At 41.2% G+C, this 15940-nt stretch overlaps 1 protein-coding gene across 3 annotated transcripts in view; it reads left to right on the top strand.

Annotated features, from left to right (window-relative positions):
* Positions 1 to 15940, top strand: part of abl2 (c-abl oncogene 2, non-receptor tyrosine kinase) — a 33114-nt gene that overhangs the window by 11638 nt on the left and 5536 nt on the right. For 2 of the 3 annotated variants that reach the window (XM_058389511.1, XM_058389512.1), the window contains exons 2-10: positions 11046 to 11210; positions 11954 to 12249; positions 12439 to 12711; positions 12796 to 12880; positions 13079 to 13256; positions 13748 to 13932; positions 14065 to 14217; positions 14454 to 14543; positions 14871 to 15050. In XM_058389511.1, the coding sequence (XP_058245494.1) occupies positions 11046 to 11210; positions 11954 to 12249; positions 12439 to 12711; positions 12796 to 12880; positions 13079 to 13256; positions 13748 to 13932; positions 14065 to 14217; positions 14454 to 14543; positions 14871 to 15050 (1605 nt within the window). Of the gene's footprint in view, positions 1 to 10408; positions 10611 to 11045; positions 11211 to 11953; positions 12250 to 12438; positions 12712 to 12795; positions 12881 to 13078; positions 13257 to 13747; positions 13933 to 14064; positions 14218 to 14453; positions 14544 to 14870; positions 15051 to 15940 lie in introns of those variants that run through there. The other variant, XM_058389513.1, reaches the window with a different exon arrangement.

Raw genomic sequence — 15940 nt, 5'->3', positions numbered from 1 at the left:
TTTTGGCCTTCCTCTGAAGAAAAACACACAGGGCCAAACTAACAGGCCGTCCCTGTGGCTCTACTGGTGACCGCAACCTGGTTTTGTGTACCTCTAATTATCCAGAAGACGATTGTCTTGGCATAGAAGTTTCAGTAAGGATAGCTCATGCTCAAAAAAAGAAAAGCGACTGTCATTTTACTCTACAGATACGTCAGGTTCTCATAATACTGTCCGAACGGAATGGGTTTGCATTTGAAAGTGAAAAATCAATAACGGAAATATCGGAAGATACTTATCCTTATGGTAATTGGAAGCCAGGAAAGAGGAGTGGCTCATCCAGGGTTCCATTAAGCTGAGAAAGTGAACATGTGGGACACCTCATTAGTGCCCCTGATGATGTGGGATATTCAGCTGTTATGAGAGAGAAGCGCTGGGGTAAATGGCTTTGGGTGCTCTTCCCCCATTATACCCCGGTGCATAACTAGTTGGTCTTCTTAGTCAGACTGATAGGCACTGAATGGCATCATGAGCATGCATCCACTTAGCAAACCGAAAGAGGCTCACCACTTTAGGCTGTGCACTTTAGTGCCTCAGGGTTTTCTGTCTTGTGTCACCAGACTGTTGTCTTTCAGAGCATTTTCTTGTAACTGTATTATGAGGCATAGAGACGATAAGCTTTTTGCAAAACGTTGTTCTTTGATATCGTAGCTCGTTCAGAGTGCTCGTCCTTTCTCAGTCGAGCATGTATTTAAATCCAGAGAATGGATGCTCTGTTGTGACAAACAAAACTGCTGTTCCTGTTTCTATGTGTAGTATAGCTTTATAGAAGATATCTTTGGATTTCAAGATAATTAGATGCTCCTGCAGTATAACGAGTGTGTCACGTCTTTGGTACATCTCGTATGAGGGCTCTTTTTGGTTGCTCTTTAAAGAGGTTGGTGGAAACTGGGTCAGAGGTGAATCCGAGCAAGCTTTTAAGTGCCGCCAAGGAAGGAAATCCAAGGTTGTGTAGCCTGCAGGCAAAGTGGCTCTGCTGTCTCTGTGGGGAGGCGATGGCTTCATCGGCACAAAGCAGTTTTTTTTCCACTGAAAATCTGTAGGCAGCCTTAGGGGTGTCTTGATCCTGTTTTTTTTTTTTTTTTTTCATACTCGTGTTCAAGTATTGCTTGACACAAATTAAAGAATAAGCAATAAGGGGTGCTAGATTTGTGCAGCAATGCACTCTGAGTTTTATGAGTTTTGCGATGAAAGGTGCTACCCTATATTGCCAAAAGTTTTGGGACACCCCTCCAAATCAAGGGGCTTGGCCCCTTAGTTCCAGTGAAAGGAACACTTAATGCTTCAGCATACCAAGACATTTTGGGCAATTTCATGCTCCCAATTTTGCAGGAACAGTTTGGGGATGACCCCTTCCTGTTCCAACATGACTGTACACCAGTGCACAAAGCAAGGTCCATAAGCGAGTTCAGTCCGGACCTCATTCCGATAGAACACCCTTGGGATGAATTAGAGCGGAGACTACGAGCCAGACCTTCTCGTCCAACATCAGTGCCTGACCTCACAAATGTGCTTCTAGAGGAAGGAAAGGAGGAAACTCCCATAAACACACCCCTAAATCTTGTGGAAAGCCTTCCAGGAAGAGCTGAAGCTGTTATAGCTGCAGGCCAACTCTGTATTACATTCATGTGCATGTAAAGGCAGATGTCCCAAATCTTTTGGCAATATAGTGCATGTTTAATTTTTCATTCCACACTAATACAAGTGATACTAATAGAGATGCTGAAGAAAAATAGCTTAAGCCATTGTTTTAAAAACGAGTGTATTACAGAGCTGAAAAGTTTTTGCTCTGGAATTTGTTTGCATTTTGTCGCATCGCTAGAAACGGAAGGAAGATGCAGCAGTTCCTCTTTTTTTGTTAGTTGCTGTTTTTGGGAAGTTCCGTATGTTATTTTGTATCATCTCCTGTTGGCATGACAATGTATCTACACCATACTCAACAAACATGTATTTGAACTGATACCTGATACAGTTCCAGGCTGTGTAAGTCGTATGATATAGTTATAGTGTAATCTTTGTGGTGGATTTTGGCGGTTCTCCAGTGAGTGGATACTGAGAAGGAGCTGACATACCTGAGGCTGTGTCATCACCCAGCTCAGCTGTTGCACAAGTGACAGCTACAAACACAAACATTGTTCAAGGCCATGGATTCTCAGACCAAGGCTCTAAACGTCCACAAGGCTTCAAGAGACAGAGAATATTGAGGGTTGAGTCCTAAATGTATTTTAAACTTATCATGATACACCGACCATTTAAGCAGCAGTAGCTCGTCTGTTGGACCGGACCATACAGGACAGCCTTCGTTCCCCATGTGCATTAATGAGCCTTGGCCGCCCATGACCCTTGTCACCGGTTCAACACTGTTCCTTCCTTGGAGCACTTTTGATAGATACTGACCACTGCAGACCGAGAACACCCCTCAAGAGCTGCAGTTTTGGAGATGCTCTGATCCAGTCGTCTAGCCCTTATCAAACTCGCTCAAATCCTTACGCTTGCCCATTTTTCCTGCTTCTAACACATCAACTTTGAGGACAAAATGTTTACTTGCTGCCTAATATATCCCACCCACTAACAGGTGCCATGATGAGGAGATCATCAGTGTTATTCACTTCACCTGTCAATGGTGATAATGTTATGCTTGATCGGAGTATATGTAATGTTTCTCCCTAATAAGTAACTTCACTCATTTGGCTGCTTTGTGCCACAGTACTAACGCTCAACACGGTCCTGTTTCTTCTCTATGATTTATAATGAATATGTGGGAGGATGATAAATCTGTTCTTATCACTTTGGATTTTCTTGGCTGTTGTGTCCACTGGCTTGTGCATTAAGGAGCTACATAATAGTAGCACATGTTCATCATAATCCATCCATGAAACAATGCATGCAATTATACTTTTGTTATATATATATATATATATATATGTGTGTGTGTATATGTATGTGTGTGTATATATATATGTGTGTGTGTGTATGTGTGTATATGTATATATATATATATATATATATGTATATATATATATATATATGTATATATATATATATATATGTATATATATATATATATATATATATATATATATATATATATATATATATAAAATATAATATGCATTTGCGCTCATCTTATGACCTCACAAATATACATACAACACTGCACCAAAATGTAAAAAAAAAACATTACACATTTCACATTACCATTGTTTCATACGAAACGTGCTCTGTTTCAAAATAAACCGTCCGTGTGATTGGTTGGCAGTTTATTACAGATGTCACACTCTCCGGTGTCACCCAAATGAGGATGAGGTTCCCTTTTGAGTCTGGTTCCTCTCAAGGTTTCTTCCTCTTACCATCTAAGGGAGTTTTTCCTTGCCATAAAGTCGCCTCAGCCTTGCTCATTAGGGATTAATACACATAAATTCGAATATTGATCTTGAACATTTTGTACTATATTTCTTATGTTCTGTAAAGCCTCTTTGAGACAATGTCCATTGTTAAAAGCGCTGTACAAATAAAATTGAATAGATGTTTGGCGTCATAATTTACTGCAGCAGTAGTGACCTGTGCAAGACCAGGCTTTCCCTGAAGTGACCATGCTTATTGGAGTATTAAAGAGAAAACCACTTTAGTTGGTTTCCTCTTTACTTGTTCATTAATTAATTTTATTACTAAGGGATGAATAAGGTCCTTCAAGTAAACAGTCATTCTTTTGCAGTGGACTTTCTCATCCGGGTCTATTCTCTGAGGGAATCATTGTTCGGTGCTTCCTCTGTGTGTCTGCAGTCTGGTCATTCAGAAGGCATTTAAGGCTTGATTGTTTTGTAATACTCTGTAGCTAAAAATACTTTGGCTGCATTGTGATAGTCAGAAGCTCCGTGTTTGGCTCGTTCACGGAGCGCAGGTTTAGATAAAGAGGCATGCGGACAGGATGTTTGCTTGTCATCATGCCGTGCTTCAGCATCCCTTCAGTGCTCTGATAGCATAACATCCTCCTTTCTCACCTCCGAGTATGGAGCATGAATATGATGTTATTGTGCTACATTAGTATGAAGTTGTCACTGAAAGTGGAGTTGAGGTTCATGAAATCTACTTTGTTGGTGTTATTAAGTGCAAGTAGTATTTTAAGGATTTCACTGCTTCCCTTGTTACTGAAATCCTCTGTTTTCCCTTCTTACTCAGCGTTTCTGTTTATCCTGCAGAAACACGCTTTATGATGTGACGGTGAGAAATGATTAAGTAACCTCTAGCAGGATTTCGCTGATTCTCCTTTTCTGTTCTGGGTGTACGTGTTCAGAAAGCCGATCTATAAAGCTGATGTATTTTAAGAAAATGGAAATAAATGGTTCCGTGCATTAAATTACAGGCGATAGAGTACAGAGACTGAACTGAGTACCGTGTTGTGGATGCACTTCGAGAAGATGTTTTAGGGACTGTAGAGTGGTTAAGGCACACTGGGAGTCCAACTTTTCAAACTTTTAGGCTTCTGACCTGCATCGAGGCAGGGATCCCGCAAGCTCCATCTGGAAAACCTGTAGACGCAGGATGTTTTTCCTCTCATGCAGGTTGTTGCCATGCCTCACTGTGTGTGTGTGTGTGTGTGAGAGAGTTACAACAATATCCTATGTGGTCTTTCCATATCTGATTCTAAAAGTTTTTTACTTATTCAAGCTGGGACCCTCTCTGAAGTGGATTCTGGGGCTGTTCTTACTTCAGATCTGGTGAAAGACATCAGCACTCCATCACCAGTCAGTGGAACATGAAACAACTACCATGCAACATAGTTTCCCAACAGACTTCAGGCAGCTTTTACTGGATGGTTTGGTCTGGGATAAAGTCATCATGACTGCGGTTACAACGTTTTCTAGCTGCAGATGTGAGAGCCTACTCAGTAGTGGAGAATGCAGGATTTAACATATGTTAAAAGAGTTTGAAATGGGGTGTACACTATTTCATCACACCTTTTAGGAATGATCTTATACCTGTATTGAACAACCAAAAACTCAAATAGTCAGAATCGCTAACTGGAGATTTACCACAGCCTGGGTAGTACAGAGTTGTACCTGAATTAAATAGAAAGCCTTGTGCTTGGGGTACGAACCCATGGAGAATTTTACAAATACAAGCATGTTAAAGAGGTACGACAAGCTATAATGCAAATGTGCAAAAAATAACCTGCTGATCTGGTCTATACTTGGTAGGCTTTTCACTAGAAACTGAGAAACGTGGCCCTGCTTCAAAGAATCTACCAACGTCTTGAAGACAAGAGGACATCTTGAAGCTCACAGCATACCAGTGTGTTATTCTCTTGCTTTTGACATATTCAAAATTAGCTTAGCTAGCTGGCAAGGCATGATTACCCTTTCTTTTTTGAGTGCTAAATCATAATGTCAGAGATTTTGTGGACCTGCTTCTGATAAAAACCTTCAAATCGGTGTCTATCCAACCTTCAAATCAGTGTCTGTATCCATTCAGGACAGTCTACTGATAAGCAATGTCATGTCCAGACCCCAGCAAAATTAAAACATGCTACAGTAATCGTAACTGTAATGAAATGGCAACTTGGTCAACTTACTTTAATATCTTAATATTCTTTTTTGCTTCTCTGCATAAATCAAATGCAGGGGTGACAACTGAGGGTCTTTGATGTAAAAGACTTTAAATGCCTTCCCAAGGCAACTGGAAATGGTTTGAAAACAGCAGAATGCCTTAACAATGTGGACGTCTATGCCATGTAGAAATATTACAATAAAACAGTGGTTTATACTAAACCTTTAAGTAATGTCTGGACAAATTATTAGAAGCTGCACCACCAGACTATTCCTTGATCATGGACAAAGTGCTGGTCAACAGACGTTTGAGAAAAGCTAGTGGTTCACCCAATAGGGCTTTTTTTTTTTTTTTTTTTTTTTTTTTTTTACAGCAAAAAATGTCAGAGATAGTCCTGTTTTATGGAACGCAAGCACCAACAGAGTCCGATTCCTTAGCTTCGGGCTGTCTAGCTAAATCCGAACGTCAAACTGGAAAAGCCATCGCTAAATAAGGGAAAAGGCTGTGACGCCTATCACCTACTTTCTATACCTGTTGACATGTTTATCCTGGAATTTGACGCCAGTTCGCATTTCCAGACTGGTGTTACGTGACTCTTATGCTACAGATGTGAATCATGGTGTTGAAACACTGGGGATTATTCAACAATTCAACAGACCTGATAAAGCCCTACGGATGTGACTACCCATGACTATCCAAAACTTACTAGAGTGGGATAAAAGATGCTCACCCTAATTAAGGTTTCTGACACAAAGCTCAGAGAGAAAGATTGTGTTTCTGTAGCATCGTCATAAGAGCGGTCTCTGTGGTTAAGCTCTTTGGGGAGCTGTATATGACGCAGTCAATCAAGCGTGAACCCATCACACAGGAAGCGGTCTGCATTCCTCAGGATGCTGATTCATTTGCATGGGCTATAAAGGTGCTCAAAAAGGGTCTTCTTTATCAGACTGGATATGACTGGATTCATTTGGAAATCATGTGACCAAAGCAGTTTGGTATTCATGAAAATTCCGGAAATTTGGAAAAACGTTTGTGTCGTACTCGTGCACCAGGCAGATGAACAAATTTAATTGATAAATTTCAAATCATTTAACTTGACACACATTTAACGTTTTGTGAATCCCAGTCATTTCATATTAATAGCATTGATTAAATCTAAAATAATAAGAAAGCAAGCCAACATAAATCAATAACTTTAAGTCTGTTCAATTAACTAGTCTTGTTTTGCCAAGGCTGCTACTTTTAATTCTGTACAGCTCTTTGAGAGCTAGTACTAACTGTCTCGAGCCGCAATGTGCCATATGATCCCTAATGTGCTTCCTGCAGAGAGACACACTTCTGTTTTTCTAATATGGCAGCATGCAGGGTACCAGGGCTTTCTGACATGAGACACAGACAACTTCACCTTGGGGTAAGGAAGATGACGATTGAGTCTGGTTCCTCTCAAGGTTTCTTCCTCTTACCATCTAAGGGAGTTTTTCCCTTAAAAAAGACATGATGTGGTTAACATCCACAGTGACTTGGGCGCATTATTTTCTCTTCACTTCCCATAATTCACATCTGCTTCACCTTTTCCCTACGGATTTTCTACAGATTTTCGCCTTTCAAGTGCTTTGCAATGTCGAAGCTTTTTTTTTTTTTATTATTGTCATAAATACAAATCAAAATATTTTTTCTTCCATCTCTGAGGAACTCTGTTTTTGCCTGAGGCTTATCATTTCAGCTGTGTGAGCTTTTATATGGAGTTTTGTGGGTGTTGCTAAATGCAAATCAATTGTGCCATGCACACATCTCAGAAATTTACAAGAGATTTGCCATTTATTAACATACACGTGCCAAAATTGTTACTGAAACCTTTGTAAATCCCCCATTTTCACCCTAGTTTGGTCATCTGCAAATGTCACCCACTTGCCGGCTCTGCTATCATTTAGATAGATGCTCTTATCCAGAGTAAGTTATTTATCTTATTTATACAACTGAGCATCAGTTGAGGATTAAGGGTCTTTCTCAAAGGCCCAGGAGTAACCCTAACCCTAGGCATTTCTGTGATTTGAACTTCAAACAGAAGTCTATTGTCTTAACCACTGAACTACTGATAAACACCAACCAGTCTAACACCACCTTGCTCCCAGGTACACAAAGCTAGCCACTGTTCACCTGTTCATTCTGCTGCAGTACAGGACATATATATGTACAATATAACGTTCAGAGGAATGAGCTAAATGCTCTTTTTCACATGCACGAGCTCGCAGATATGCCCATGATTGGCTGGTGTGACTGTGATTGACAGGGGAGACAGTTATGCTGTCCCGCCCACCAGGATAACCTGAGACCAATGCAGACAGAATTGCACGTAAGACTTCTTAGACGCTCAGCAGAACTGAAATATAAACTGAGAAGTAAGATGATTTGCTGTATAGAAAATGGAATCGTATTGATATGGGGATGTGGTAACTTAGTGGTTAAGGTGCTGGACTACTTATTGGAAGGTCGTGAGTATGAATCCCAGGTCCAACAAGCTGCCACTGCTGGGGCCCTGACCAAGGCCGTTAACCCTCAATTGCTCAGTTGTATAAAAAAAATAAACAAACAAGTCGCTCTGGATAAGGGTGTCTGCCAAATGCCAGAAATGTAAATCTAATCCTAACCCTGCTATACCATATTTAAACATGCATTTTTGCAAACTGTTGCACTCTTAATACTTTGTTTAGGCATATGGATGACAGCATGCCAGTGTCTGAAGGATTTACAGAGGTGCTGCTTCAGCTGTCTTGACCCCAGCAGCTGTGCATGAGGCTCAGATCAGGAAGGGGATCAATGTCCTCATTCAGATCAACATTCAGCCCCCCCTTTTCCCTCATGCTCCTGTCCCAGCTGTCCTGTGTGGCATCTCCTACACTATGCACACACAAGACATGTGCTGGCCAGCACACTCGGTTGGCACACGTCATGCCCCGTCCTCATGCAGGGCAAGTGTTTTAGATCAGCCCTTCCAGACACGTCCTCTTAGCAGGGCATACAACTGTAAGGTTGAACCTTTTGGAAATGGCTAATGCCTGTACAGGAATGTCTGTTATAAGCTCTTTGGCCTTTGGTCCGTGATGCTGATGTCATTCACCCGACTTTGATCATAAAATACTCCATTAGTTTGTGCTGTGAGCATGTTCATTATCTTTTCCCTGTTAGCTCTTCAATTATTTTCCATTCGAATCCCTCCTGAGGTTTTCCTTTCCGTATGGTGGGGTCCTTTTAGGTTGTCTGACTGCAGATGGTGTTAATAATTGAGAATCCTGTTCTAGTAAACGTCTGCTAATGTTCTAAGAGCCGGAAATTACAGGAAAACGCATGCTTTAATGAGAGGAGACCTCTTAACTTCTTGGTTAATCACGATCAACTCCCAAGCCACGTCTCTGTATTCTGAACTTCTTGTTCCCTCTCATGTCTCATGATCACACTCCACACTTCACACTCACTTTCTCTCTCCTTTTCCTCACACTCTCTCTATCACAAGTGGATGTGCGGTTGGAGAAATGTAGACATCTGCCACGGCTAACAGTCGGCCCCCACCAGTTTGTGAAACGCACTGCCCCCTTACACACACACACACATTTTCCCTCGAGATCTACACCAAGACCCTCCACATGAGTGTTTGTTTCTCGCAGACTCACTTGCACGTGTTTGCTCTGGAGCAGCCACCATGTAGACCCTGAGTCCATCGTGGTTTAACTCTCAAGGAGCTTACTTGGAAATTCTGAGGTCTGAGCCACATCAAAGACCACCATTGATGCTCCAAGTGCCTCAGTGAAAAGTGGGTCATTTCTTGTCTGAAAGAGGTCTGTGTCCGTAGCGAGCCTCCTGGATTACAGCTTCAGGCTTCAAACAACCCGTGGATCAGCTTTGGACTTTAATGGGACCATGTACTGGGAGCTGTGGCTGAGTCAGATGAAGGGGAGAGGAGTTCATTGTGTGCTTCTCCGAAACAAAGGTGTGGTGAGCGCTGGTGTGAGCATGTTCCTTTAGATTCTTCGTAGCACTAACATGCGCTTCCTTATACAGTTTACTAGTCGGATGAAGTTTCATCTTCAGCTAGTGCTTACTTTAGGATTGTTATCATAATTAATGTCCGGCTGGAAGGACCTCGGGTCTGTTAAACTGTCTGCGTGTTGAGGAATGCAGCGGCTTCGACATTATAACGCGTTAGCTTTGCCTGGGGCCGTGTGACCTGTGATACTGTGATTGTAATATGAACATGCTGATGTTTCCTGAGTACCATATAAACACAGCTGCTTTCATACATTTAATACTGCTTTGTTAGGATTCATGTGTTCAAGAACTCCATTCATCCCATAGTATTTTTAATTGCGCTTGTGTTTTTATTGGAGGATGGATAGAACACTGAAAACAAACTTTGTCAAGCTGTATTCTCTACAGCGTGTTTTTACACCCCTTTCAGATCTCCGCTAACTCTCTTCTACCTCTCCATGCTGTCCTTTTCCCCCTCCCTACACTTTCCCCTCTTACATATACTAGGATGATGGTTACAGGGCAGCTGCCCAGGCATGCTTCCTGCGTGTGTATAGCCATGTGTCTGCGTATGCATGTGTGGCTGGCAAACAGCTGTGGAGGTAGGAGGGGGGAAACGTAAGCATGCTGGAAAGAAAGGGGTGTGGTGTGATTTTTTTTTTTTTTTTTTTTTTTTTTCTTTCTTTCTTTGAAGCTCCACCACACTGTTTTTCCAACAAGGCATCTCTGACTCCACCCACTCTGAGCTCCATGTACATATATAAATGACAGGCTGAGCAAAACCTCCTCTAGACAGAGACTCGTACTTGGCAGCTCCCTTCTGGATAATTGTGTATATATATATATGAATATATATATATTTATAAATATATATGTGTGTAGAGTAAGTTTTTGAAGGACGATGCCCCTGCATACTTTACGGTCACATAGCAGCTTTGAGGAAGACAGGAATAGACTGATCATCACCAAACAGCAGGACGTGGATTTTTACAATCTTCCAGGTACACTCTTGGTCTGCTCACAGTTTAGGAATATGGGAAATCTCTAGAAGATGACACTGGATTATCATCTTTATTTTTTAACCGTTTATATTTATTTCAGATCAGATCTCGGTTGTCTGTGCCAGTGCGAGTGTTCTGAATTGAATTCTGTTAGCAGTCAAAATGTAATAAATCCTGATTATCTTTCACGAAACTCGAATTCTTCACCCTTTTTTTTTTTTTCCTTCATCCAGCATATCTTCACGCTCAGTCATTCATCATCATATTTTCCTCCACCTCTTCATTCCTTCTTGCCTCTTTTATGACTCAGTCATCTTTAAGCCCTTCCCTGAAGGAATGGTGTTTGACGTCTTTTCTCTTTTTCACTCCTTTTCTATGAGAATGTCAACAAGAAAGAAAAAACGCATCTCTCTCTCTTTTTTCTCTCTGGAACAGAGGCCCTTCATAGGCCGTTTGGATTGGACTCGTCTGCTCTGACTGAGGCGGTGCGTTGGAGCTCAAAGGAGAACCTGCTGGGTGCTGCAGAGAGTGACCCTAACCTGTTTGTCGCACTTTACGACTTTGTGGCCAGTGGTGACAACACGTTGAGCATCACGAAAGGTATGATGAAAGCAGTTGCCTTGTAAACCAGTGATTTTTATATTCTCCTCATGTATCTTGTTTTGCTTCACTGTACCAAGTGCAATACCCAGACGAATCCCTGTCCTCTTAATTACACATTAACACCACCTCCTCATACCAAGCTGCTGTAAATAGGATTAATATTTGTAGTGTGAGACAGCGGCCACTGTGGACTCTCCTCGTGAACACTAATGCCTGAGCATTTTGTAATCCTCCCAGTTGGCCCCATAGCAGGTGGGTAAACACAGACTGGCGTAATCAGAGCGAGGGAGTTAGTGCTTAGTGGCTGCATTTTAATCTCTCTGTATATTTGCTGTGCTATAGCACAGTCTGCCAGAGCCCCAATATTGTCTGTCTGGTCCTGACAAGGAGAAACAGGAGCTGGTCTGCTGGGGTTGGGGTTTTTAAACGATTGAGCCATTTGGTTTAATTTGCTGTTAGGGTACTTGAAGAGTATGTTAGTTTAATAGCAAAGAGAGTGTTCTCACCTTAATCACTAGTGCTGTAGAAGAGTGAGGGAAGGATGCAGAGGGAACAGAGAGATGGTAATTCCTTGTGAGAATGGCTTTGCACTACTGAATTCCTTCTTGTTTAATGCAAAATCTCTCTCTCTCTTATATTTAACTTAGTTTAAGGGATTGTATCTTTTATACCAGAAGTACAGAATGGTCTCATCAGATTAAGGTTTTAACCTCTTTCCTAAATCTCACTGTCTTTCTTAGGAGAGAAGCTCAGGGTGCTGGGCTACAACCAGAATGGAGAGTGGAGTGAGGTTCGCTCTAAGAACGGTCAAGGCTGGGTTCCCAGTAACTACATTACGCCGGTGAACAGTCTGGAGAAGCACAGCTGGTACCACGGACCCGTGTCTCGCAGCGCAGCCGAGTATCTACTCAGCAGCCTCATCAACGGCAGCTTCCTAGTGAGGGAGAGCGAGAGCAGTCCAGGCCAGCTCTCTATTTCACTGCGCTACGAGGGCCGAGTCTACCACTACCGCATCAACACTGCCTCTGACGGCAAGGTGAGAGCTCCAGAGCTTCATAACTTAGTTTAATTATTCACTTTGTGTTTAGTCTCCTAACACATTTTAAGCAAGGTTGCAACAATGTAAAATTGCAGCTACAAATGATTTCTATATGAACATGGAAGGACTGCCTACAGTAATCAGAGTTGTCAACTAATTTTTGGATAATATCGGTCTTTCCTGCAGGTCTACGTAACTTCAGAGAGCAGGTTCAGCACATTAGCCGAGCTGGTCCATCATCATTCCACGGTAGCGGACGGTCTGGTGACAACGCTGCACTACCCGGCCCCGAAATGCAACAAACCTACCGTCTACGGAGTCTCGCCCATCCACGACAAGTGGGAGATGGAGCGCACCGACATCACCATGAAGCACAAGCTAGGAGGAGGCCAGTATGGCGAGGTCTATGTGGGTGTCTGGAAGAAATACAACCTCACAGTTGCTGTCAAAACACTCAAGGTTTGTCTCATCTTCTTAATCTATACATAACTTCTGATTATATATGCATACCGCTTTTATATCGTAAAGAATTGTTCATTATAGGAAGACACTATGGAAGTGGAGGAGTTTCTGAAAGAGGCTGCAGTCATGAAAGAAGTGAAACATCCCAATCTAGTGCAGCTGCTTGGTTAGTATTCATCACATCAGCCATATCTTACTTTCATTTATAATTCATTCATAATTCATTATAATTCACTGACCACATTTTTGCTCTTTGAGATAAATCACATCCATTAATACACCAGAATCCCTCCCAACAATGCTTATATATAATGTCAGATTCAAAGGAACTACAAACTGAGTGAATATTACTCTACTTGTTCAGGTGTATGCACACTGGAGCCTCCGTTCTACATAGTGACGGAGTACATGCCTCACGGCAACCTCCTAGACTACCTCCGTGAGTGTGACCGCGAGGAGGTGAATGCCGTCGTGCTGCTATACATGGCTACTCAGATCTCCTCTGCCATGGAATACCTGGAAAAGAAGAATTTTATTCACAGGTATCTATTCTTTTTATATATATATATATATATATATATATATATATATATATATATATATATATATATATATATATATATATATATATATATATATATATATATATATATATATATATATATATAGCCCTGCTGACACACACACATATATATATATATATATGTATATATGTGTATATATATATATATATATATATATATATATATTACATACATACACACATACACACACACACAGTACAGTGCAAGTGAAAAGATGCTATTAATGAAATGAAAAGTTAAGGTCTATATGTAAAAGAAAATAGCATACAGAGCAATGAACAAAACACTCTTTTCCTTCAAAATGGCCTCAAAAATCTTGGAGAGCATGCCACAATTCTTCTCCAGACTGTAACTATTAAATTGCACGTTGTGCATATCTACTTAGTATTCAGAAAAACATAATTATGTCTTTCTTTCCTTGACACTGTCTCTCTCTCCCTCTCTCTCAGGGACCTGGCTGCACGAAACTGCCTAGTAGGGGAGAACCATGTGGTAAAGGTGGCTGATTTTGGCTTGAGTCGGCTGATGACGGGAGACACGTACACAGCTCATGCTGGCGCCAAGTTCCCCATCAAGTGGACCGCACCGGAGAGCCTGGCCTACAACACCTTTTCCATCAAATCAGACGTCTGGGGTTAGTCTCTCTCCTGCTTTCAGTGATTCACTCTTTTGGCAAATCGAGATGTTTCTCATTTATGCTATGAAAATGTTTAGAAATCATGAATCTTTTGAGACTAAATGTGTTTTGCCTGTGTGTGTTCTTTAGCATTTGGAGTACTTCTGTGGGAGATTGCCACCTACGGTATGTCTCCATACCCTGGTATTGACCTGTCTCAGGTTTATGACCTGCTGGAGAAGGGCTACCGCATGGAGCAGCCAGAAGGCTGTCCTCCAAAAGTCTACGAACTTATGAGGGCATGTGAGTGCATTGCAAACTACACCCTGTCACTTTATGTTGCTCTCTTAAGAGTCTGAACTTATACAACATGATCTTGCATACACACTCACATGGATATTGTCACACTTCTGAGCAGGATGTGACTAAAAGTTAATTGATATGTTTAACACAATTTTTTTTACAAAAATCATGCTCTTTTTCTGCATTAGGCGTTGTTAGTTTGACGTGTCTTGTGTGGGTCTTGTGTGTGTTTTCAGGTTGGCAGTGGAGCCCACTGGACAGGCCCTCGTTTGCAGAGATCCATCAGGCCTTTGAGACAATGTTCCATGACTCGAGCATATCGGAAGGTACAGTTCCAAACTCTGCACTCCTGCTTCACTCTTTAGCTTTTAAAACATTTATAGTCCTCAAAGGCCTTTTTAAATTGTAATGTCATGTTTATACCATAAAGCCTTCCCTTAATACTTTTAAGATTTAAGATTTTATTTTACTTTATTTTTTATTTTTGTTTATTTTAATTGGGCTTCTCATTAATAACGGCTAATTCAGGAACTGAATGTCCTACCTTTAATGAGTGAGGCAGGCATGCTGGTCTACAATGTTTATCAATTTTTGAAATGAAGGCAGAATGAGTCAGCAACCAAATGTTCTCTTCCTCAACCTTTGCTTTGCAGAAGTGGCAGAGGAACTGTGTAAGACTGCCTCTTGTGGTAAGGGTGGGGTAGTGCACTCGTTCAGTCACGATCAGCCCCTCGTGCCCTCCAAGTCACGACCACAGAAGAAGCACTCGGACAATAAAGAGAACACGGAGGGACTGGAGAGTCGGCATGAGCCTGGAGCTCACGGTCCTTCAGGTACACCAGCTGATCTCCACTTCACACGTCTCCAGCGCAAACTCAAGAGAATGGGAGTGGTGTTCCTCCTTGACTAATGGAAATGCACTTCAAACACACACACACACCCACACACACAGACACATGCATAATATGTATAAATGTATGTACGCATTTCAGCAGTATTAGAGGGTACCGATTCTTCTTCTTATTCATTTATTTTTATTTTTTTGGAAATAGTTTTCAAATAGAGAGCTTAAAATGGATAATAAAATTGAAATTATTTAATTGCTTAATTATTCATTAGCATTCAAAACAAAACAGTTTCAGAAATCTGTGTTTTGCATATTTCCTAAATCATAAATTTTTCTCCTTATAATTTTGTTTTTTTTTTTTTGTTTATTTAAATGTGGTGTCATTTTTTTTCATCACCTTTTGTTGCTCATCATTTGACAAGTAGACACAAGCACCTAACCCCCCAACACCCCCCACATATACTCATCAGCATGTTGACCTGTGTTTTGATTAAATGCAATTTAATCTCTTTTGTGCAGCTTTATTTATGTATTATATAACTATTTATTTATTTATTTATTTTTAATTTATTTCATGCATGTGTTTATATGTTTGCAAAAAAATGTCATTAACACAAGCCCTGGTCTTTCATTTCAAATAAACATTAGTATGCAGTTTTGTTTCGCACGTCTGGGGTTGGGGGTTCAAGTCCTACCTCTGCCATGTGTGTGTGCAGAGTTTGCATGCTCTCCCCATGGATTTTCCTCCCCCAAAGGATTTCCCTTCCCCAGTCCAAGACATGTTATAGGCTGATTGACAACACTAAAGTGTCTGTAGTGTGTATGTGTTTGTGCCCTGCATTGGGTTAGCTCCCTATGACTCTGAATTGGATAAGC

The sequence above is a fragment of the Hemibagrus wyckioides genome, linkage group LG05 (assembly GCF_019097595.1).
Source record: "Hemibagrus wyckioides isolate EC202008001 linkage group LG05, SWU_Hwy_1.0, whole genome shotgun sequence".
NCBI classification, from domain to species: domain Eukaryota; kingdom Metazoa; phylum Chordata; class Actinopteri; order Siluriformes; family Bagridae; genus Hemibagrus; species Hemibagrus wyckioides.
The sequence above is the reverse complement of the archived record's forward strand: the minus strand, read 5'-3'. Positions and strand labels throughout refer to the sequence as shown.